This window comes from Callorhinus ursinus, unplaced genomic scaffold, assembly GCF_003265705.2.
Source record: "Callorhinus ursinus isolate GAN/ISIS: 27379988/994484 unplaced genomic scaffold, GSC_fseal_2.0 scaffold49, whole genome shotgun sequence".
Taxonomy (NCBI): Eukaryota; Metazoa; Chordata; class Mammalia; order Carnivora; family Otariidae; genus Callorhinus; species Callorhinus ursinus.
In genome coordinates, this window is record NW_027397111.1 from 5,278,833 (window position 1) to 5,302,595 (window position 23,763).

A 23,763-nucleotide genomic window follows, 5' to 3' on the forward strand; every position below is an offset into this window, starting at 1 on the left:
AGGGATAGGCGCGCTCATCTGGGGAGCCCTTCCCACTTGGCCGGGCAGGTGCTCAGACCTGCAGCACCCATCTGTTCACGCGCTCTTCACAGCGACATGACACAATGCAGTGTTGATGTGACTGCAACCACTTTGCAGACAAGCAAAGGAACCACCTTCGGAGCGGTTCAAGCATGTGCCAAATCCTCAGCAGACCTACATACATATTCATCTGCCTGGCTTCTAATGTACTCCCATTGTGTAAGTCAGCTCAGAATGGCCGGATGTGCGGCACAGATGGCAGAAGAGAGACCAGCCTGCCAACCACGGGGGCCAGAGGGGCAGCTCAGAGGCCCTGTGCTCTCAACTCTCGGGGACTTCCTTCACGTCTGCAAACTGAGAAGCACTAGAGACCTAGTGGGGAGCTCTGGCTGCTGGGTGGGGGTTCTATGAGAGCAGCTGGGGACGAGGAGAGGAATTCAGACATTCCCCCAGAAGGGCAGCATCCTTGGGCAGGGTCCTTGCTTGTCTTGTTCTCTGCTCTACCCCCAGCACCGAGAGGAGAACCCAGCATCGGATATGCACCGGGCCAGTCTGGATGGAAGAAACGCTTCCTCACCTCATGCGCCTGGCTCTTTGGAAAGTGTTCGTGGGCGGGGGGGGTGAGGAGAGCTGGGCGGGCACCCTGACTGCTGAGACCGGACACCCACACCAGCCAGGTTCTGTGAACTCCACTGTCCCGGGAAGAGTGCTGGAGGGGAGCCTGCATCACCATCAGCCAGCTGAGAGGATACACACCCTGGGGCCACCACCCGGACCCCTGGGATTGGCTTCTCACGGACAAGCGACACCTCTGTATTGTGTTGTCTTGAAGGAGTGGGCTCAGACTAGAGAAAACAAACATCAGGTGCCCTGAGTGTGTCCATAGTGTCCTGTCTGTGATGACTGCAGTGGCCATAAATCCAGGCATGACCCACATGTCATAGGTCTAGGAGGGGACACGTGGGAGGACAGAGACCATGTAGGTATGTTCGGATATCGCCTGAGGTCCATCGTAACAGGAGGTCTGGAGTCCCCAGTAATTTTCCCATGCCACAGGCTTTTGTGCGAATGCTTTTAGGATCAGAGGCAGATCTTCAGGAGCAGACCTGCAGATCGATGGGAAAGTTGCCTTCTCTAAAAGTAAACAAGGTCCTTGGTAGAGGAAAAGTCTTCTATTTTGCCTGAAGCTGATCAGTTTTGCTGGGATTTGGATGCTATCTGGGGTTAGGGATGAGACAACAATTTAACACCAACCATGAAAACCAGGAAAGAGAGATTTTTAAGGCTGGCTCAGTAGAGAAAAGTGGACCCTCTCCACATTAAGATGCCATGTTGTGAACAAACATGGGCTTCTCAATTCCCACATCAAGATGCTCCTCTGAGAGTTAGTGAGGGCGTAGGGAGGGTCAAAGAGGGCTGGGGAAAGGGGGTGAGGTTGAACACAGACACATCTATGTGTCCAGACACCGTGTGCTACGGCGTACTCACGTGGGCATGGCTGAGCCTGCGTCTCTAATCCATCGGGGCACATGAGCGAGGGTGCTGAGGGCTGTGTGCCTACCTGTGCTGCCATCTTCTGGATAAAACCATGGTGGAGCCTCGATGTGTGTGCAGTTTTCAGAGTGTCCTGTGCACACATCCTCCACTCCCATTCTGGGGAAAACTGGAGTGGACTCAGGTCTCTTTGCTTGTGAGAAATGTCAAGACCAAAGAGCATTGCAAATAGGTTCCCCAAACCAAAGAGTATGCAGACACAAGAAGACCCATGGTTGCTGGGGAGGAGGTACTCTGTGTGTGGTCCGGTCGCTGCAGACTTTGAGTGGTGGACTGGGGTATTTCGGAGATAAGGCAGAATGTGACCCAGCGGCCTTTACTAACTTGCCAACCCGCCCAGAGGGAGCATTCAATCACAAATAATGCCCATGCCAAGCACTTACTTCAGTGACCTAATCTTTCTACCTATCCAAACAGCAGGGCAAATCCTAGACATAAATGGAGCTGGGGTGGGGGGGGACTGGACCCCTCTCAGGATGGGCAGCCCCTAGGCACACCCTGGGGGGCAACTGGACATGGTTCAAACGCGGCCAGGGCCGGGCCAGACAGAGCCTGCCCATGCCCCCTGAATTTTCTAGCAGAGCCAGTGGGAAGTGGAGTGAGGACCTATCAGCCCTTGGAGGGCCTGGCTGGCCTTGCCAACCATTCCCATCACGGGACCTGGGGCTGGCCAGCCTGTTATCATTCCGTCATTCTGTAAACAGAGGTGTGGCAAGTGCAAGGTTTAAGCATTCCTCTCCAGTTCCCAGCTGTGGGCTAAGTGGTGGGAGAAAGCAGGTGGATGGAGAAAGACCTTAAATGTTTGGCTCAGACAGTTTTCAGAAAGCCTGCCCTGGCTTGCTTAGATGGGGAAGCCCGAAGCGGGGATGTTTAGAGGGACAATAGCTGGGCTGGGGTGGAACGAGCCTGTGACTGGTCTCCAGAAGATGACTTCCACTCAGTGGGACATGTGGTAGGCCACGCAGCCCTCCCATGGAGCCTCTGAACGGAGCAGCCTAGGAAGCAGAGGGGGACAGAGCGGCTGGGTGCAGCTCAGCCCCTTCGCCGCTCTGCTGAAAACCCCCGCAGACCTGCACCTCCTCCTTCCCTGGCCCTGGCCTTGCTGGCCCGGTCCCTCCTATAGACAGGGCGTGGTAGAGCAGTGCATGCCCGCTCCTGGAGTTAGCCCAAAGGCTACAACGCTCCAGGGAGTGCAGACCTCAGTGGAAGAAGTGACTACTGCTCACACAGCCAAGGGAAAGACAGGAGGCTACGTGGCCCCAGCCCCACCCTGGGCAGAGGGGCTGGCAGGGCCAGGTGTGACTGACCACACATAGGAGACTGTCAGCCACCTAGAGAGTCTAAGACACACACAGAGGCCTGCCGCCCTGTGGAGAGAGGCAAGCTTTGTATGAGGACTTGCCACCTCACGTATCTGTGCCTCCATTTTTTTGATCTGTAAAATGAGCACAGTACGTAGGATAACTTGCATCATACCTACCATAGACATGCCACCATTCAAATGAAGTTACAACGCCTCATTAGCTTCACAGTTCCCAAACTGTGTACCAAGGCACCCCATGGCCCCCCGACAGTGAGCTTGCAGAGGAGCCGTACAATACTTTAAATTCTCCAGGGAAACATGGTGAAGTCTGTTATACACCTTGGAAAATACCCCTACCAAGTTATTTGGACTCAACTACTTAGTAAACAGAACTTTTAGATATTTCTTTTGATCTAGGGGGACACTGTGATAAAAATCACTGAGACACTAAAGGTGCTGTTAAGTCAGGAAAGTTTGGGAACCTCTTTCAGCTCTGAGCTCCTCAAAGGCATACCTTATTCACCTCTGTGTATTTGCTCCTCTCATCAGAAACAAACAAAAAATGGGCGATTGGGTGGCTCAGTCAGTTAAGCGTCCGATTCTTGATTTTGGCTCAGGTCATGATCTCAGGGTGGTGAGATCAAGCCCCGTATCGGCTTCCACAGTCAGTGTGGAGCCTACTCAGGCTTTTCTCTCTCCCTCCCTCTGCCCCTCCTCCCCTGCTATCTCTCTCTCTTAAAAAAAAATTAGAAAAACAAACAAAAAAATTCAGCCCTAAAGTTGGCAACACCTGTGGAAGGAAGGGAGTGAGGGAGGGTAGGGGGAAGGGGGAAGGGGGAAGGAAAGGGAAGGGAAGGGAAGGGAAGGGAAGGGAAGGGAAGGGAAGGGAAGGGAAGGAAATTAATGGAACAGAATGTATAAATGTAGCGGCACCATACACTCTGCCACTAACAGCCATGGCATAACCGATCTAAACTGCTTAACAAGTGAGAAATCATCTCCACCCTCCTCTTAGGAGGCAGGGCTAATCTGATTTACTTAAAAAAATACTCAGCGGCATGACCTCTCAGTTCTGTGCCATGCCCCTCCTGTAACCAGTTCATGTCACCGAAGCCAGCCACACGGCGCCGGGAGACTTCCAGCAGCACTGGGTCACTAAACAGCGCTTTACTCATGTCTCCCGTGGGCACTCGATCTGGGTCATTTATCAGCGTTAACAGACCGAAGGCATGACATTCTCCCTTCCCCTTGCCCCATCCGTGGCCAAACTTACCCGTGGAGTCCTCTTTCTTGGAAATGTGAGGTTGAGATAGTTATGAGAAATGGAGGATTTGGCCAAGCTGAGGTCCGCATTTTCTCCATAGTTTTTGCCCCAAGAATCTGTTAGGAAATAAAAATATGACAGAGATCAGACCCTGCCACCACTACCCTGGGGCTCAGGGGGTGTCATGGTTACAAGGTCCCTCCAAATAATTCCTTCCCCCTCAACTAAAGATGTAAATGGGCTGGGCAGGGGGCTGATGCAGCTCTAACCAGTGACCTCCCAGTCACGGGGGCAGACCTTCGGCCTCACGTGGCACCTGCCACACACATCCACTCACACACACAGGTCCACCCCGGTTTGGCCTCAAAGTGAGAGGGAAGGCAGGGGGCCAGCCTCAGAAGAGAAGACACCAGTGTGGAGAGTAACCAGAAATGGGCACAGGGCAGAGATGGCCCAAGGGCACAGCAAAGCCTGTCCCAAAGCAGGGCCTTACCCACAGGCCTCAGCGGGGTGCCTCGGAAGAGCTCGTAGAACTTGGAGAGGTACATGACCATGCTGAGGTGGTCGGGCTCCTGGGCTGACACCATCTCCTTGCCTGTGGTCACTGGGGCGATGCCAAACTCGCGCTCGGCCACGTCAAATGCCAGTTGGTTGTTCTCCACAGCGTCATCTTCATTCAGAGAGTCAAAGTTGCTGGAGAACCAGAACAACGCAAAATTCAGGGACAGGAGACAGAGGCGTGAAAAGCTGAACCAATTTACCCGGAAGGAGCACTGTGGGCAACATTCTGCTGGGTCTTGCCAGCTGGGGAGGGGTGAGGGAGCCGCTGGCTCCTGCCCCCAATCACCCCAGCCCCCTGCTGCCCACCCCACCCCCCTGCCCCCCACCCACTACTGCCCAGGGAGGCTCCTCCTCACTTGGGGTAGGGACCAAATCAGATTTAGGCCATGACAATGTCATTGCTGCCTGGGCTGAAACAATGGGAAAATAATTTGTCTTTGGAAAACTTTTCAGCTACTTTATTTTTAAATAGTTCCTTTACATGCTTGTGCTTTTAATTATAAAAGTATATGGATATCTTGTAAAAAAAAAAAAGGAATCAAGGGATAAATAACATATAAAGTAACAGGTGAGCACCCCATCCCCTTCTTGAGGCAGCCTCACTTCCTAAAGGTACCGACCGATAACCCCCTGGGAGGTTTTCTTTCGGCCTTCTGGATGAATGTGCCCGTGGGTGTGTGGTTACTCTGCAGCCGATCTGAATCCAACATTAACACATGTACTGGGCCTTCAACACCACAAAGTGTGTCCAATCTTCCTATCGACGCTGCCATTATTCCCAATTTACAGACAAAGAAACAAACTCAGAGAAGCTAAGGGACCTGCCCAGTGCCACACAGCTAACTGGTCTGCATCTCAGATCGAATTCTTCTGGCTGTAAAATCCTCGAACTGGTCCCCAGAATGAGGTCTTGCCCGTAATTTCTCTCTTGTGGGGAGAGTGCACAGGTGTGAACGCTCGATTTCCCCAGCATGGGGATGGACGGGATGCAGGGATGAGTACAAGCACGGAGACTGAACTGCGTCTGCGCCTCACGTATTAGGAACACAGGTCAATCAAGCCGCTGACAGAGTAATCAGTGCAAACAGCAAAGAAAAAAACTTAAGAAAAACTCAAACCAGAGATATATCGCTTCTCGGCCTTTTGGCTAAGATCAAGTGTACTTTGAGCCAGGATTCCACATCCAGCAGAACATCCCTGGTTTCCTTTGTCTCCAGGGTCCCCCTGGGCCACGGAGGGCTCAGCAGGTGCAGCCTGCACCCCCCCAACTCACATCAGCTCAGGCCGGAAGCGGTGGATGATGGCGCACAGGGCCAGGCCACTGCGCCAAGATGTGGTCAGGTTGGTGACGTTGACGTGCTGGTAGCCCTCGGTTTGCTGCTGGCACCAGGTTAAGAGCTTGCTGGGCCGGATGTCTAACTCTGCAGCAGGGGGAAACAGACAGTGGTGGACAGAGTCATGGAGCAGGTGCATCTGAGCCACATCTTGAGGAGCGTTGAGGGATTCATCAGACAGAAAGCATTCCAGGAAAACAGAAAAGGGCTGTGCCATGGAAGAATCTAGCAAGGTGGGGCAGGCTGTGTACAACAGGGGCGGCAGCAGTGGGGCATGCAGTGGGAGGGGGTGGGAGGGGATGGGAGGGGTTGGGAGGGGAGTCTGGTAAGGCTCCCCAGCGGCAGTGAGGAGGTGGGGTCTGGGCGGGCAACAGAGACCGGAGAGGTCTCTCGGCTGGACGGTGACCCAAGCAAGGCCGGACTGATTCTGGGGAGTTACTCATTTAACCATCCCTTCCCTCCACTAGGAAAAGTGTGCAGCATGTGGGGCCTGTTATCTAGCTGGGGAGACAAGATCCCCATACTGGAAATAACAGGGAGGGAAAAGCAAGGCGCAGTTCCACCATTCACTTTACTGTCCTAAGTGCTCGACACATATTCTCTCCTTTACAACCGATCTGCTGCTGGGGCTGTCCTTGTCCTGGTTTTACAGATGAGGAAACAGAAGGACAGAGGAGAGGTACCTGGCCAAGGTCACACAAGTCATAGCAGCAGAGCCGAGTGGGCTGCAGGGCCTGGGCCCCCATGGCCACCCTGCAAAGCGATCCCCCACCCTGCACCCCAGCAGCCTGGCCGAGGACCCGGGGCAGCGGCTTACCCCTCCTGGAGAGGCTCATCGATCTCCTCACCGAGCCCAGCCTCTCAAGAGGGCACTGGTGCAACTCCTTGGTGACATACAAATGCTTCACCTACAAGCCAAAGAGACCATGCAGCTGCCCACTGGGGTTTCCCTGAAGCCGGTCTCGGGGCCGGCCCGGCTTCTACTCCACGTCCACCACGCTTTTCCTCTCTCGCTGGAGGGCAGGCCTTTGGGCAAGGGGCCCCAGGGAACCTGAGGCGCGGAGCAACAGATCTCAGCTGTCCACCCAAACACGGGGGGACTCAAGTGTGAAAACACGCAATTGGCTGATTTTACAAACAGCAGGACGGGGTTTGCAAACAGCACAGCCAGAAGAAGTTGGCGGCTGTGGGTTCCTGAGTCAACAGGAGGAAATGCGGGAACTGGGAACTGAAAGGACTTGATGGCTGGCTGAGTAGACTCCGTGACAGAGGCATGCTTAGCGACACCGATGCACGGTGACAGTAAACACGTCAGCGTGTGTGCAGATGAGGACAGACATGGCATCTGTTCTAGTTCTTTCCTGCGGGCTAGAGAGACGCTGACTCTCTGGTCTCTCGTGGCTCTCCTAGAGAGAAGAACTGGTCCCACATCAGAGCCAAGAGGCATCGGCGGCCACAGCCTTGGGCATGGGGCCAGGTTTTGGGTGACCTCCCACCCACCGGCTCAGGGCAGGGTGGCCCAGATGGGGCCCCGGGAGGGACTTACCTGATGGGGCCTGACACAATTGGAGTTGAGATTTGGGTACCGTGTCCCTGGGTCCAGCGTGTACTGCTCAAAGTTCTTGTTGATGTTCTCTGGGGTGGTCTGAGGTAACAGCCGGTAAAGACTTTCTCTAGGATGGGGCAGATCCCAGGCGTCAGGGACTGCTCTGGCAGCCTCATCCCCTCACCCCCTCACCCCTTCCCTGCTCTTAAGGGCCTCTTAGATGTGTCTGTGTACCTCTTCCCTGCGGCGCCTGGCCCCCGTGGTTCCGGAGACTCACAAAGTGGGGGACAGTTGAAGGGCTGGAGAGGGCGGGGGGAAGGGGTGTCCAGCAGCAGTGATGCCGGCCTCCTTCCCCTGAACAGAGGGCAGGGACACCAGAGCTGGTAGCCGAGGGACCTGTGGTTTTGCTATAACCACCATTCAGCCACGCTGCCTCCCGTGGCCTCCTGTCCCCCGTGACCACAGGCCTCCACACCCAAGACCCGTAGAGGCCTGCCCCCCACCATCAGTCTTGCCGTCTCCCAGTCTGCCAGCTGTTACAGCCACGGGGCCAGCAGCAGGGTCTGGGGGGGAGCCCTGGGTCTCAACAACAGCGGGAGAGGCCTGAGAGGTCAGACACCCAGCCCCCCCCGCAGGGGAAGACAGCCCCACAGCCAAGGCTTCCCCTCAACCTCTTCCGCTCACAGTGCCTGGGCCGTGCTGGGAACCCCAACTTCGGGGTCACTCCAGACCAAGATTTCTCTTCTGCATTCAGGTCCTAAGGTCCTGGCCCCCAGAGAAGTCACGGGAGGAAGTAGAGCATGACACAGAGAGTTTCCCCGGGGATCCTAATGATCAAATCAGGCCACATGTGGGAAGGAAATGCAAGAGGACAGAGGCTCCAGGTTCATCCAGGCCAGCCCTGTTCCCTTTCCTGCCTGAGCTACACAACCAGTCCTGCCCCCAGCTGGAAGCCCCACTGTCAGTACTTACCTTTCAGCAAGCAGCTCCAGGGGAGGGGTGCCCTGGTCCCAGCTTTTCACCATCCAGGCTGTGTCAAAGGCTGCCAGGAAGCCTCGGGCACAACCTGTGCCCATGGGCCAAAATGGCTAGAGAAGAAAACATGCAAAATTCCAGTTGGTTCTCATGCCCACCCTCCCCGCTCCCCCAGCCTGCTACCCCATTCTATCCAGCACTCTGCTTGCTGAGCCCATGGACGCACTGGCGGGAGTGTGGGTGTGGTGTCACAGGAACAGCAAAACTGCTCTGGGGCTCAAACAAGGCATAGGCAAGTCCGTCTGTCCCCCCCACACACACCCCCACACCCCGGGGAGGGAGATGGAAATCAGGGAATGCTTCACAAAAGAGTTGCATTTATGCTGATTTTAAAGAACCGGTAGGCTTCTAATCTTGATCCCTTCAAGACTAGGGTGGGCAAAGGCCTGGTGGAGGAACGGAGCAGAGGAGCAAGAGAGGATGCTGAGTAGGGGCGGGCGGCAGCGGGGGCAGATCACAGCCCACACACCATGGTGAGCGAGGGCTGGTTCGCCAAGCTGAGTTCTAACTGAACTGTCCCATGGGCACCCAAAGCATGGTTTGGAATTTGACTCTTGGGATAAACAAACATTTTTTGGTTACTGCTTACTTTAAAGTTAAAAATGTAACCCTGCTGAAAACATTCGTTCAATCTAAGGATGCCTGCAGTTGCCGACGCTCTGGGAAGCATTTTGAGCAGGGAGGCCACAGATGGAAACCAGACTTTGGGGCCCACATGCCCTTTTGCCCCCTCTCCGATCTCCATGTTGCAAGGCCCCGGAAAGCTCCCCACATGAGGGAGAAGTTGTGGCCCAGCTGAAGGGGTACATGTTCTGAAGAAGGCCGCCCACCCTAAAGGGCAGGGCAGGGCCAACTAGTTTCATACTTCGACAAAGAGTTCAGCCCGAAGAGCCCAGAGCGGGGAAAGGAAGGCAGAATGAGCAACTCTGGGTCTGGTGAAAGGGCAGGCCAGGTGCAAGCCGGAGCCAGGATGGGCTTGGCTGACTCCGGCCTGCTGGCAGGCAGCCTGTCCTTCCCCTTGGCTGCACGACAGCAGATGCCGTTGGCCACACCAGAAATGCAGGGATCTATCTTCTACCGGGAATCGGGGGCGTTCCCAAATGCAGGCGCTACCTCGAGCAAGCTGTCGCCCACCAGGGCCACGAGGAGCTGGTGTGACTGGCGCTCGCGCACCAAGGCCGCATTCTCTGAGGCGTACATGGAGGTGAAGTCAAACATGGCCACGTCAGGCTGCCCGTAGTGGTTCAGAGCAAAGTCTAATGATGGCAGCTGGTAATTGGTGGCAAAATCTGCGGCCTCACGGGCGTAGGAGAGCAGGTTGTCCTGGTTTACGTTCTCTGCACACAGCAGCATCTCCGTGTCGATGTAGTCCTGGGGAGAGAACGGGAGCCCGGTGCGGGAATCCGCCCCTGTAACGGGCAAGCCTTCATACCCATGTCTTTGCAAAAGGACTTGGAATGGGCTTGCATAGCAAAGCTAAGCAAAACAGAAAATCAGGGCCAAAGGAATCAGGAGGAACCAAATCAGTCATCTGTCAGGGTTAACAGAGCTGTGATTAGGCCTCACACTGGGCTTTGAGCTTCCTGGCATCCAAGGCAAAGGGGAAATGTGATCTATGGCAGGGCTTTCCTTATCAGAAAGAAGGAAGCGTAGAAATTCCTAGGGGAGGAAATTTTTTTCCTGGCACTAAATTCTAAAAGAACGGTCTCACGTAGGAATTTTGACAGAGGACATAGTGTTGTAATGACCAGCTTACTCAATAATGGTCTAGCGGTAAATGCAGGAGTGTATTTCCCATGGCTGGTTCTTGTGATAACTTTCAGTAAAATTAAAAGACAAGAGAGCAAGTAAGGAACAGTGATTTCTTAGTGGACTAACCTAAGCTAACATGGTCCCGACATGCTGTGTTTAGTGGTCAAACAAGACCAGAAAAGACATGGGTGCTTGGCAGGGCTTGCAAACCTTCTCTCCAGAATCTGCTCTCCCTTTTCTTGAGAGGCCAGGGCTGCTCGGGGCTCTGCTGTGCTCTTACGGTGTTAACTGTACACTCCCCGCCGGAAGGAGGAGGGCCCTGGCTTAGAGGAGCAGGCCATCCCTCTCTGAGGGACCCTGGCAGCGACCTCAGGGACGCCTCCCAGAGTCTAATCTGCTCATCATATGGCTAAGAAGCTAGAAGGCTATCTTTCCCAAAACGTGACACAGAAAGCGCAGATCCCAAGGGGGGGGGGGGCGGAGGCGTGGGTGGGAACCAGTGTGTAAGACCAATGCAGGCCTTGGCATGAGGTTGGATTCCAGCTTTGCTGTTCACTGAGCAAACTTGGGCAAATTACTGAACTTTTTTGAGTTTCCATTTTCTCATTTGTAAAATGGGAATAACAAAATCCACTTCACACAGTGAGGACCAAAGGAAACCATAGACATAAAATCCCCAACCTCATGCCTGGCATGTGGGAAGTGCTCAGTGAAAGGGAATTTCTGTCCCCTATAATTCATGACGGCACAAAACACAGCGTCTGGTGAAGTACATTCCTGGACCCACCCAGGCACCACCAGGAGCATTTACAAAGGTCTTAGAAGGCACAGCCACATCTACAGAGTGACCCACTGTGTCAATTTTCCTAATAACCATGATTTCAAATATCGTGTTCCAGAAATTCTAACATGTTCACACCAAACTATATCACCCAGATCGCTCCCAGCATTGGCCCGGGAACCCTGTGTCAGCTGGTGGCGTTCAGGCTGGAGCTCCTGCCATTCACTTGTCCTTTCTCACGCCTGTTCCTACAGTCACATGACCAATTCCCTCCCTTTAAAGGTGTGGAGAGGAGACGGGGAAGGGTGAATGGAGAGGTCTTGAAAACACCCCCTCTTCAAAGCATGCCACAGGTGGGCTGGCTGACGAGTGAGTGTGAGCACTGCACCGTGAAGGTCCCTGGTGCTGGTGGCCCGGACAGGAGCGCGGGGACCTGCAGAGGGAGCAGACCCCAGGCTGTGTTGGGCTGAGAGCCAACCTGGTCCAGGGCTGCTGGGTTGAGCCAAGGGACCTTGTCAGGCCCGAGGTTCCAGGGAAGTGGGCGGATACAGAAGCAGGACCACGGGCATGGGGTGAGAACAAGGGCAAGGGACAGAAAGGAGGGAACGGCAGGCCTGGAGAAGGGAGTTCTAAATTAAGACAGAGGCAGGAGAATGAGGGTGGGGCCCACTTTCCACAGGCACAGGTACCGAAGAGAGGCTGTGTCCTAGGCAGAGAGGGGGACAGTAGAGAGAGAAGCAGCAGGAATAGCCCGGGTGGGGAATCTGACAGCAAGAAGAGTCGCCCCACGTACTGAGCTAAAAAGAAGGCTGGAGACCGGAAGAGAAGGTCAGCCAATGGCTTCCAGCGAGGGTGGGTTCAGCGTCGGGAGACCAGCTATGATGCGTGCTCACCTTGCCCACCTGGCAATAGCGCTCCCTCCCACAGTGGCAAGACCAAGCCTGCTGCACCCAGGAGCCCTAGCCTGTATGTATGTGGCCCAGCAGTGGCAGGGTCCTGGGGCAATGGGCCACCCTCCTTTTGTGACAGAGAGCAAGATGGACAGAGCGGGGAGCCCACAGGCATGGTTTCCTGAGGAGAAACGTCACTCTCCCTTCAGGAGCCACGGAAAGAAGCCCAGAGGTCAGGAGGAATAGATGGGGAAGCAGATCAGTCACTCAACACATATTTGCTCAGCAGCCTCTGTGTGCCTCTAGGAAGATGCTGACCCATGTGGGGAGAGGAAATGAGAGAAGATATGTCGTTCCTCCGGGAGCACGACAAGAATGTTAATTTGAGTGGCTTGGGTTAGATGGACCAGCTCCCAGCTATGCAAATGCCACAGAGCTTGGCTGGACACGGGGAGACTCAAGGCCAGAGCTCCTGAACCAAATGGCCGTCCAGCTCTCTCATGTCCGGCCTGGGGCCTATAATTTCTAGATGAGAATTCCTGTCTTATACCTAGAGGCCCCTCAGCACTGGCTCAGAAGATGCCCCCGGAGTCTGTGAGGGAAAGAAAAGCCTTGGTGAGGACACCCACAAGCCCGGGATCTGCTCCCAGCTCTTCCACAGTCATGACAGGTTCACAGTGAGTCACACTTGCCCACCTGTGCCGTGACAGAGAGATGAGGAGTATGATGGAGAGGCTTTAACAACTGCCCAAGAGCTGAGTCACCATGAGCAACATGTCTTGACCTGGACAAAGGCCCTGGGATGCCCTGAGGGAGCCTTGGTGTCCCAGAGGCTGGAGTACTCAGCCAGTGAAATAGGAAACCCACATCAAACTCTGCCTAACTCCCTGGGGGTGGGGTCAGGGCCTGACAAAAGCCTCCTCGGTCCCTCCTTTGCAGAGGTGCCCACTGTGCTGGCAGCCCTGGACCCCAAACAGTCCTTCACTGTCTGCCATAGGCCTCCCGATGAACGAGGCAACTTCAGGAGGGATGCCTGTGGAGCAGAGTAAAGAAGGAGCCACCACCCCCACCTCCCCCAGACTGCGTCAGCCACGGAGTACCAGACGCTGAGACCCATTGCTCACACATCTGCTAGCTATGCTCAGTCAGCTTCTTCCAACCCCCGTCCCGCCCTTCACAGCCTCCTACCTGCAGCTCGGGCTCTCAGCGAGGACCTGAGCCGCATGGAGGAGGCCCAGGGGACGACTGGGTTACCCATGCCACCCAGCCAGCAGCCAGCACAAAGTGGCAAGAGGACAGGCACATTCTTCTCCGACAAGCAACAATGAATGGTCACCACGCCGCCCGGCCTCCAGGCTGACACCCCGAGAGCAGGCTGACCTCGGACGGCACCAGGCAGCAGCCGGGGCAGGAACAGAGGCTCTGGAAGGGTTGAAAACCTGACCAAAGAAGCTTCCGGCCCCGGGCCCCCAACTCCATGTGCTTTCTTCCAACTTGGTGCTCAGTTGAGGCATGAAGATGCAAAGGCAGGACACAGAGGCCAGGAAGCCAGCAGGACAAAAAAGCAGGTGTCCAAACCAGACAGTAAGTTATGCAGGGAATCTGTAAACTCCCCCTATATGGACCAGGTCTTGGGACAGTTGCTCTGTACGCATTTTCTCATTTACTTCTGCAAACAACCCTTTCAGACAGAATACATTATTTGGAGTCTCCAGAGAAGAAGACCGAAGTTCAGAAAAGCGGAGCAGCTTAGTCACAGTCCTGAGTTAATCTTCGACTGAGCCAAGATTCAAGCGAAGCCTTTCTGACTGCGAGAACAGAGAGCTCCCCACCACCCCATGACAAGAGGGCCACAGAGGGAAATTCACAAGCGAATGTTGTCTTAGTGCCCCCCTCGGACAAGGAGTCCCCATCGGCCTCCAAATGACGTGGGACCTCCCCGAAACAGGGACAGGGCTGAATGAGACGTGGGGAACGAAAAGACTCAGCCAATCTCTTGGGGGCAAAGGCTTACACGAACACCTGGGTGAGGGTCTCAGCCCAGCCCACAGCCCTCTGCAGAAACACGTCTGCGTGTAGTGGTGTGGGCTCCCTCATCCAACACTCACAGCAGCATGGAGGAGGAGAGTGGTGGGTGGTGGTTCTTTCCCACCTGCCCCCACCCCCTTGCTCAGTTTCCCGCGGGACAGCACCTACTCCTGCACTTGCTGGGTCACAAAGGGAAAGACAGGACATTGCAGCCAAGAGATACGTACATTAATGATGACACCTTTGTCAAGCAGGCTCTGCTTCTTGGCGGTCATGACAAAATAGTGGGTGCAGTCCTTGTAGTAAACAATGTTCTCAAGATCAATCCCTGCAAAGAGAAGCGTGCCTGGACTCAGTCTGACTCCCTCAGTGTCTCAGTGCCTCGCTGCATTACAGGTGTCATTACTTAACTGCATGTATTCAACGTTAGGCAAGTTTTTAAAACATACAAGGCTGGAAAAGATAAAACTAAGTGCTAGAATTTACCCAACTCCACACAGCTAGCTTTTGTTGTACCACAAAGACACTATGTTGTTGTTGTTTTTTACGGTTTATTTATTTATTTTAGAAAGAGAGAGTGCACACGCACGTGAGCAGGGGGCTCATGACCTGAGCCAAAATCAAGAGTCAGCTGCTTAACGGACTGAGCCACCCAGGTGCCCCAAAGACACTATGTGTTTTTTTTTTTTTTAAATTAAGATGTAATTGACATATAACATGGTGTCAGTTTAAGGTGTACAACATGTTGATTTGATATATTTATATATTGCAATATGATTAAAGCATTTAAAAAAAAAAAAAAAAAGGAAAACCTCAAAGTCTTTAGGGACTGTGGACCAGTATTTCCTAGCTAGAGCGAAGTGCTGCAGAAGGGCCAAGAGCTGTCTGGGGCATGGCAGCTAAGCAACAACAGAGCCAGGATTCGAACCCCAGCTTGTCTGATTCCAAGTGCCATCCACCAGGCCCTCCATGGGGCCAGAGATTCAAAGAGCTGTGGGAATTCTTTCAAGACTGTGCTAAGTGATGTTTCTACTATGCCCCCTGTGTGTGGGGAAACCCAGATGCCCTGGCAGGAACAACTCAGTTTAGAGGGCTGGGTTGTATAGCTTTGTACTTCCCAGCAATTGCAAAAACACTTCATAGGCTATGTTTCTGCATTAAAAAAAAAATGCTATGAGAGCTTAGCTCAGTGGTTCTCCAAGTGGCCCCCCCTCCGGCCAGCACCATCAGCATCACCTGAGAACCTAGAAATGCTAATGATCAGGACCCCATCCTGGACCTAGTAAAGCAGAAACTCTGAGGGTAGGGCCAGCAATCTGCACTTTGACGAGGGGATTCTGATGCACGTGTCAGTTTGAGAACCACTGGCTTAGCTTCCTCAAAGGGAGAGAAAGGAACAGACACATAACAACCTATCAGCAGTTGACAAGGGCGTCCTGGGTAACCATAGGAACCCCTTTATTACCGTTAAATAGGAAACAGCCATCAAAGCAGAGGGCCCCCCAGAGAATGGGAGGAAATTCATCGTTGTCACCTTGTAAGGGGCATGGTGAAACAATGGCCAAGGGTGACCACCCCAGCGAAATTTAAAGGAAACTCATTGAAACATTTGGAAAAACACACTCAATGTCCTGTCATAATTCAGATTTGGTGATTTGTTGAAGTATTTATCTTTTCAGTTTTTGAGAGGAAGGGAGGGTTGGACTAATTCTTAAATCATTCAGAAGAGCATAACACGCTGGAAGAAAACGCTCTAATAAAATCGTGCCACTGTGGTGAAACTCAGAGGGTCACACAATGAGCACATGTCCTCGTGGCCAGAGAGCTGCCCAGTCTGCTCCATAAGGAATCCCATTCCTAGAAAACCAAATGGAAATATTCCAGCAGGAGCAGTTTGCTCTCTAAGGGTAAGTAACTGAAAGGTCTTAAGTCAGAGGCCAGCACACGTTTGCCATAAAGGGCCAGACAGTACGTATTTCGGGCTTTGCAAGCCATCCAGGTCCACAACCACTCACGGGCAGTGACATGCATGAACAGGCGTGGCTGTGTTCCAATAAGCTTTCATTTATGGACCCGGAAACTTGAGTTCCATATAACTTTCGATGTGTCAAAAAATATTCTTCTTTTGCTTTTTCTTCAGCCATTCCAAACTACTGAAACCATTCTTAGCTTGAAGAGAATACGGACCCATGTGGCCAACCACAGTTTGCCAGCCTCCAATGTAGACACTCAGGCAGTGACAAACATCCGGTTCCTGAGCTATTCTGCAGCCTGCAAAACTGACCATCGGAAGGACTGCAATATGGACAATATTTACAATGCGATGCCGAATGAGAAAACCAGAATCACAAAGAGTACTAGCGCTCTGCTAAGAGCTGGAACCATGTAAAAAGGGAGGGTAACAGGTGGACGGTTACTGAAAAGCAGTATATGGAAATGAGGACTATTTCTGTGTTAGGTTGACGGTGAGTGTGGATGATTTATTTCTAGCATAAGAATTTTAGGGGCGCCTGGGTGGCTCAGTCGGTTAAGCGTCCGACTCTTGGTTTCAAGTTAGGTCATGATCTCAGGGTCGTGGGCTCGAGCCCCACGTCTGGCTCCACGCTCAGTGCAGAGTCTGCTTGAGGATTCTCTCTCCCTCTCCCTCAGCTTCTCCTTCCCCCTGTTTCTTCCCTGACTCACACTCTCTCCCTCAAAATAAATAAAATCTTTAAACAAATTTTTATTTAACACTTGTCACACTGCCTTTCAAGGAGAGATAAGATTTTAAAATCAGGTTAAAAGAAAAATCTGGAATTTACTTAATTGGCAGCGAGGTGTCATCCCTCTTTCTCCTCGCCGTGCTTTACTTCTCTCCATCATCTTTCTGACTGCCTGACGTGCTAGTTATTTGTTTACGGACAGTCTCCCCCCAACAGAATATAAGCTCCAAGAGAGGGGTCTTGTTTTGCCCACTGCTCTTTCTCAGACCCTTGAGCAGCATCTGGCACCAAGTAGGCAGTCAATAAATATTTGTTGAGTACATGAATGAGTATCTTCGAAAGATACTCAAGGCCCATGGCTAGGGGACAACTGATGCCCTGGGGTGAGCACATGTTTCCTGGGCATCCCTGGAAGTCCCTTGTGGGGAAGGACAGCTGGTACACTGAACTAAAACACCTACACTTTTTCAGGGACCAACCCAGGGTTACTGGTTCCCTCCTCAGAGGGCTCCCTGAAGCTCACGCTGCCTCAGGCACAGACCGACCTCCCTGCATCAGGATGCTTTCCCTGGGTGTCCATCACTGGACAAGGAGCCATTTGGGGAGGGGACGATGTCAATCTCAACTTTGTATCCCATGATACTGAATACAAGCACACAATGAACATGTTGACTAAATGCTGAGTAAATATATCTTTATCCATTTTTATGTACAACATCCAGAACTTGCCCTTGAGAAGCTCTTTCATCCTTGAAGGAACGCTGCCCAGTTCTATCCTATGGAGAAGTCCCTGCTTCCACTTAATCAGAGTGAGTCTCCCAATCCCAAGAGCTGGGAATGCCCAGCACGGACAATGGCCTGGTTTGGAGAAAGGTGAAGGTCCCACCTGTTTCTTCTTTAAGGTCCTGAAAAAATTTCTGGTTGAAGATGAAAGCCACACCACTGATCTCTTCCACCTTGGCCTCAGCTGTGCTGTTTCTGTTTATGAAGTTGGCAGTGATGGCAATAGCCAACTTCCCACGGAATTCTTTCCTTCTGAACCCTGCATGAGGAAAAAGGCAAAAAGGGAGTCTTTCTTCTGCATTTGGTGTGAAAACTGAGTACGATTATGGAGGAAGCTGTTCTCAGATGCCTCACAGGCCAGTGAAACCAGAGTTCTGCTTCTCTGGAGAACAGGGGCAGGCAGAAATGCCAAGGTTCGTACCTGAGGAAGAAACACATCACCAGAGGCCTCAGTCAGGGGGACTTTCTCCTCTCCTAAAATCTACAGGACCAATTATTCTGGTTAGGCTTCTACAAACAAAAGGCTAAAGTGATTTTCCCAGCAGGCTCATCCTGCTAAGATTTGCTAGGCACTGTTGCTAGGTACACCATGACACGTGAACTTTGAACTTCTACGATTCAAACTAGGTTGTCAGCATTTTTCATGTTTTTCTCCCTTTGAAAAGTAGGATTATGAGACTGAATTCCTGTGGGATGGGGATTTTAACAAATTTTCTATTTCTAGTCTCCAGTGATTGGCGCTTTAGTCCACACTCAGTAAATATATAATGAGTAGACAAAAGTCTAACTTGCAATTGATTTAATACAATGATTCCTTGGGGTTCTTCTAGTTGTTAATGGTTTACATTAAAATTGATTTTCAATGGTGGTGACACAGAGGATCCCAAGCAGGTGGTCACACTTCAGTGGAGCATCTTCTGCCAATCCCCTTTCTTTCTAGCATCTGGCTATCCCACAGTCCTGAATCTTCCCTCTGCCCCACTGTTGTTTACTTTGCTTAACTCAAGGCTCTCATCACAAGGGCAGGCTCTCTGGACATGCCTTTGTCTTCAGCCTCCTCTGGGAACTCCCCCTACATTTGCTCACCGCACACTCAAACCTCATGCTGATTCCCAAACTTCTCTGTCAATACTCCCTTTGACTAGAAACCTTGAGGTTTTTCTCAATACCTCCTCTTTAAGTCATTCTTCATTAGATTTTATTGAAATGGTCAGAAATGGCCATTATTGTCTAGTCTAGTATTTCTTAACTGGGAATGACCTTGGCCCCCAGGGGGCATCTTGGCAAAGTGTGGAGACATTTCTGCTTGCTACAACTTGGGGGGTGCTACTGGTGTCTAGCGGGGAAAGGCCAGGGATGCCGCTAAGCATCCTATTGTGCACAGGACAAAGAATGATCTGGCCCCAAATGTCAACAGTGCCAGTATAGAAAAACTCCCAGTCTAGTCTACTTATTTGGTGCTAAGCGGCCTAAATGGCTCTGCTCCTTCTCACAGCTTCTTTTCCTGTCCATGATATGCCTAACTATACTCAGGCAAAGTGTGGATTTTGGATTGGAAAATATTCAGACTTACAATTTTACCCAACCACCAAAATGGCCCCATAAATTCCAACAGCACAACACCCAGGTTAGCAGCTTAAAAAAGTCTTTGTCAGATATGGGTTATTGATTGCAGGGGTCGGGCAAGTGTAAGGATGGAGGAGAAGAGAGAGACGCGAGAGTGGGGAAAGGGTCCTGGTGGCACAGCAGGTGGGGAGGGCCCAGCTAGGCAGCCCACACCTCCCGATTCCGCCAGCATCAGCCCTCTTTCCGGGAGTGTGTTCTGTCCTCAGACGATGTGCCCTCCCCACCAGAAATCCGCAGCCTGCAGCCCTTGAGGGAGGCAAGCTTGAAGAGCAGATAGCCACCAATCTGAGAGAGGCCGTGTGGGACCACTTTGCCCATAATCTGCAGTCTCGCCTTCATACAGTTAGCACCAATTAGTACAACCTCTGCGTCAATTAATCTTTCGGGGAGGGGCTAGGGGATTGAAGACATTTCTGGCAGTGGCGCTCTTTTCCCAACCCGACCAGATCTTACTCCAAGAAAACATGTTATGCTTCCAGCTCCAGAACTCAGAGAAGCAGGGTTTGGCACCTTGACAGTCTGGGAAAAGCTTATCTTACTGCCCAGCGGTGAGTGTGCTTAAAAGTTACAGAAGAGACGGGCTCCTCCTGCTGGGGTATTACCCGTGACGGGACAAGAAGGCCACGGGGAGTCTAAGAATGGCTGTCGTAGCTAGATGGAGTAAGTGGGAAAGTGCTGAGTTACCACAGATTCATTGACAGGCACTCAATAAATGCATACTGACTTTCAGTTTCCATGGCACTTTACCTTTATAAAGCATTTTTACATACAAGTCCTTTCCTAGCCCTCATGACAATGCTCTGAGGAGGTTCTCTTACCTACATTTTACAGATGGGAAGCCTGACGTTCGGAGACCACGGAACGCCTGCCCTCTGAAGGTCCAGCCTCAGGCACGGCAGGACAGTCTGCCCTTCCGTCAAGGCCCCCACCCAGCTTTGGCACCTGCCATCTTACCCCCATTCTCCAGCCCCCCCCCCCCTCCCCCGCCCCCCCCCCCCCTCAGTTCCCGGAAGAAGAGTCTTCACCTTCCAGTGTGTTCCTGCGGCCGTCGGCGCCAATGATGACGTCAAACTCAAAGTCCGACAGAGAGTGGTCCGCAGGGAGAAATTCTGCCCGCCATCCGATCTCTGCCAGAAGAGAAAAATGATTTGAGTTGGCAGAGAAAGGTGGGAGGTCCCTTCAGTGTTGGCCGGGGAAGAGGGGATACTATCACCAGGTGGAGGCACCCCAGACAGAGCTGCCAGAGGAAAGACCCAGCATTATCCTAAATCACACTCTCATCTGGAGTCCTTCTGGCTTTAATAGCAGTTCAACCCAGGACAAGGTAAACCAGCAGCGCCCACCCCCTGCCTGATTTAACTGGTTTCTCTAAAGGCTGGGAGCCTATCCTCAATGATTCTCAGGCCAGTCTCACTCGAACCCTGCTTGTCTCAGTGTGTTCTATCATGTTCTCTTCAGAGTCCCCTCTATTCCTCCTTGCCCTCCTGTCACCAACCAGACCCGAAGGACGTGCTGGGTGTCACGAAACCAGTTTGGCTTCCCAGTTCATTATGCTCGAAATGTTCTGATGGGCAGCACACAGCCTTCGATGAGAACATTTCCAGGTAACAGCTTGCTGGTCACCCAGAATTGGGTCTGAGAAAGGCGAAGGGCACACGTATCTCTGGAAGTCCACTAACAGATGCTATCCTGCTACAAAAGCCACCGAAGGCCTCTCCTCCATTCTGAAATATTCTGGGCAGAGGACAGGAGAGGTCAGAGTCGTAATGAACCCACAAAGCTCTGAGGTCTCCGACACGAAGCTGCCCAAACCATAAGCCCTGCCCAGGCAGCAGCAGCTTTCGATAAGAAATAAGCTGCAGAGGCATCATGAACAAACTCTGACCACGGTGTGTGTGACTTCAGCATTTACATAAACATACTAAAAGGAAAAAGAGCAATGTGACTAAAGAAGACATACCCACCATGGGTGAATTTTGTGGTTTGTAAATTATGCTTCCGTAAGGCTTCAGAATATTACATACCAAATGATATCACGAGCACTTCGTATTTGCTCTAGAAGCTTCACTTTTTTTTTTAACTAGGTTTGAAAATATCACGTGGGTACAAGTGTAGCCACATGTCCGTGTGTGTTCCCACGCAGCCTGAAGAGCATAGGACTGAACTTCATCAAACAACCGAATCTAGGTCTTCTATCCTAATTACCTATTACTTTGTCAAAGTACCACCTCCCACCGACAGGGTAACCAAATTATAGGTTTAATGACTTTATAAATCCCCTGGGAGGAGAAGAGCAAACCTAAAGTGACAGCGTTGGTCAGGAAAGGTAAAACATCCTCTGAAGGAATCAGGCCCAACAGCTCCCGACAAGAATAACTCTTATAGGAACATTCTTTGAGAGCTGCAAATGTGATTTCCATTTTGCAATATCTGATTTCTAGACATAAGAGGAAAATTATACTGTACTTTGATTTTCTTGATCTTCAGGAGGCTCTAGAACCTTTACAAACTCCACATTCACATGGATTTCAACTCCCAGCATCAAGGCCACCTTGAATAGGATGAGCTGCAACTGACGAATGCCTGTTAGAAAGGAAGGGGGAAAGAGAAGAATTATCAGTAGCAATGCTTGAGTGCCTCCTGTATGCAGAGTACTCTATAATCGTCACTCAATGGACTCTGAGCAGAGCAATGTTCCAACAATGATCACGAATGAGAACTAATTATGTGCCAGCTACTCAGTGTTTTCTCGTTTAACCCCCCTTACCGTGACCCTGCGGGATAATTATTCCCATTTCACAGATAAGAAGTTGAGGCTCAGTGAGGTGAAGTGACTTGCTCAAGGTCATACAGCAGCAAAACTAGAATGTGGACCCAGATCTGCCTGATTCCAAGACTGTGCTCTAGCTTTTAGAAAATGCTATCATGATGGAGGCTCTCCCTTTCCTGCCTCCTCCCTGAGACAGGCTAGAGGTCTGACGAGGTAAAGACAGAAAGAGGAGTAGACCTAGAGAGTAATGGCCATAAGTAAAGTCAGTGATGAAATGGGTCATTTTGTGGAGGACTGAGCTTAAGCTCTTAGCCATCCAGGGTCAGTGTCAGGAGGGAAATTCTCTCCACAGAGCTGGACTTATGGTAATTCGCCTTGTACCCACTCCCTAAACTCCCCTGATGAGTGTCACCACCTCGTTTCTCTACCTCGTCCCCAGCCATTCAGCACACATGGGCATGCCTCCAAATATTTTTCTGTAGAAACTTTCTGTGGGTCCCTCTGTATTTCATGGGTTTTGTTCACTTAACATGTATTGAGCATCTACAATGGTCCAGGTGCCATGGTAGGCACAGAGACATAGAACTCACTCTAGTGGAGGAAATGCAGGTGGACAGACCAGGGCAGGCCACAGTGGTCAGGGGGCAGGGGAGTGACAGAACAGGGTCTGAGCTGCGGTCCCGGAAGCCAACAGAGCACCAAATCCCATGGACAGATCAGGGATTATGACAACTGCAAGAGGCTGGGAGTTAGGAGGCTTCTGGGGGTGGCAATCTCAGTGAAATCTCCTTCACAGGGGGTGGGGAAGAAGTCAGATTGCAATGGAAGGGAGCATGAATGGGACACACAGACCAAGTCTACACCCCCTCTTTCTACAGGAACCCGGGAGGGAGCAGAGTGGAGCTGAGCCTCAGACATGGGGCGGGGGAGGGAACAAGTACTCAGGTGGAGGCCAGTGCAGGAGGACAGAGAGGGGCTGGGGCTGGGAGCGCCCCCCAGTGGCTCCTCCTCCCCAGAGCACAGGAGGAAGGCCATCTGCTCAGAAGGAGGAGGCTGTGGTGCAGGTTTGGAGCAGCCTCATGGGAACTGGAGGTGGATGCTGACACGGGACAGTTGGGAACTGCTGAGCCATGCTGGGGGCGAGGGCAAAGCCAGGGCTGCAGACCAGGGTCAGTCTGAAACGAAGCCAGTCAGCTGGGGCTTAAAGAAGCCAATCCCCCTCATGCCTGGAAACAGGCCTAGGCAGCGGCCTGGACTCTCCTCATCATTTCAAGGTTTCTAATTGATCTTGTTCCAGCACACGGGAGGTGTTCAATAAATTCTCCCTGCCTCCCTTCCCACAGGCTACGGAACTGCTCTTGACAACGAGCGCCCTGAACATCAGAATCTCAGATCCAGACTCTTGCCAGTGTTTCTGCACACCGGGATTTTTCTGAGAACTAGGGGTTAAATGGGAGCCCCATCGATGCGGGCAGAGGGGGGCTCCCGGCCAGCAGGGAAGGCAGCCCAACAGATGGGGGTAGTACCCTCGTGCCCAGCTCTGCCTCTCAGGAGTGCCCGATGGGAAAGTGGTGCTCAATGTTGTAGTTCCGAATTGGGCACTAATATACATTCTTCTGTGAGTGGTAGAGAATATCCCGAAAGCTGACACTGCAGCCTTCTGGGCAAACCCAAATTTCTTTCCAACGGACTCCTGGAATTTTCTCATGCCAGAGTGGGAATAAAATCTGGGGCCACTGCTGATAGGTCCCCTGTACCCATGACTAAATTACACCCTATGTGGCTGCCCACCTTCTCCAGTCATTCCTCTGAG

At 52.1% G+C, this 23,763-nt stretch overlaps 1 protein-coding gene across 11 annotated transcripts in view; it reads right to left on the reverse strand.

The window, feature by feature from the left end:
- MICAL2 (microtubule associated monooxygenase, calponin and LIM domain containing 2) overlaps window positions 1-23,763 on the reverse strand; it is a 214,588-nt gene that overhangs the window by 106,743 nt on the left and 84,082 nt on the right. For all 11 annotated transcript variants that reach the window (XR_012375353.1, XM_073882906.1, XM_025894193.2 and 8 more), the window contains exons 5-15: window positions 21,647-21,763; window positions 20,206-20,307; window positions 17,658-17,813; window positions 14,297-14,397; window positions 9,732-9,989; window positions 8,556-8,671; window positions 7,584-7,710; window positions 6,855-6,945; window positions 5,977-6,124; window positions 4,636-4,835; window positions 4,152-4,258 (exon numbers count right to left, since the gene is read on the reverse strand). Coding sequence is in view for 10 of the 11 variants with exons in the window: in XM_073882906.1 (XP_073739007.1) it covers window positions 4,152-4,258; window positions 4,636-4,835; window positions 5,977-6,124; window positions 6,855-6,945; window positions 7,584-7,710; window positions 8,556-8,671; window positions 9,732-9,989; window positions 14,297-14,397; window positions 17,658-17,813; window positions 20,206-20,307; window positions 21,647-21,763 (1,523 nt within the window). In the remaining variant the exon portion in view is untranslated. The remainder of the gene's footprint in view (window positions 1-4,151; window positions 4,259-4,635; window positions 4,836-5,976; window positions 6,125-6,854; window positions 6,946-7,583; window positions 7,711-8,555; window positions 8,672-9,731; window positions 9,990-14,296; window positions 14,398-17,657; window positions 17,814-20,205; window positions 20,308-21,646; window positions 21,764-23,763) is intronic.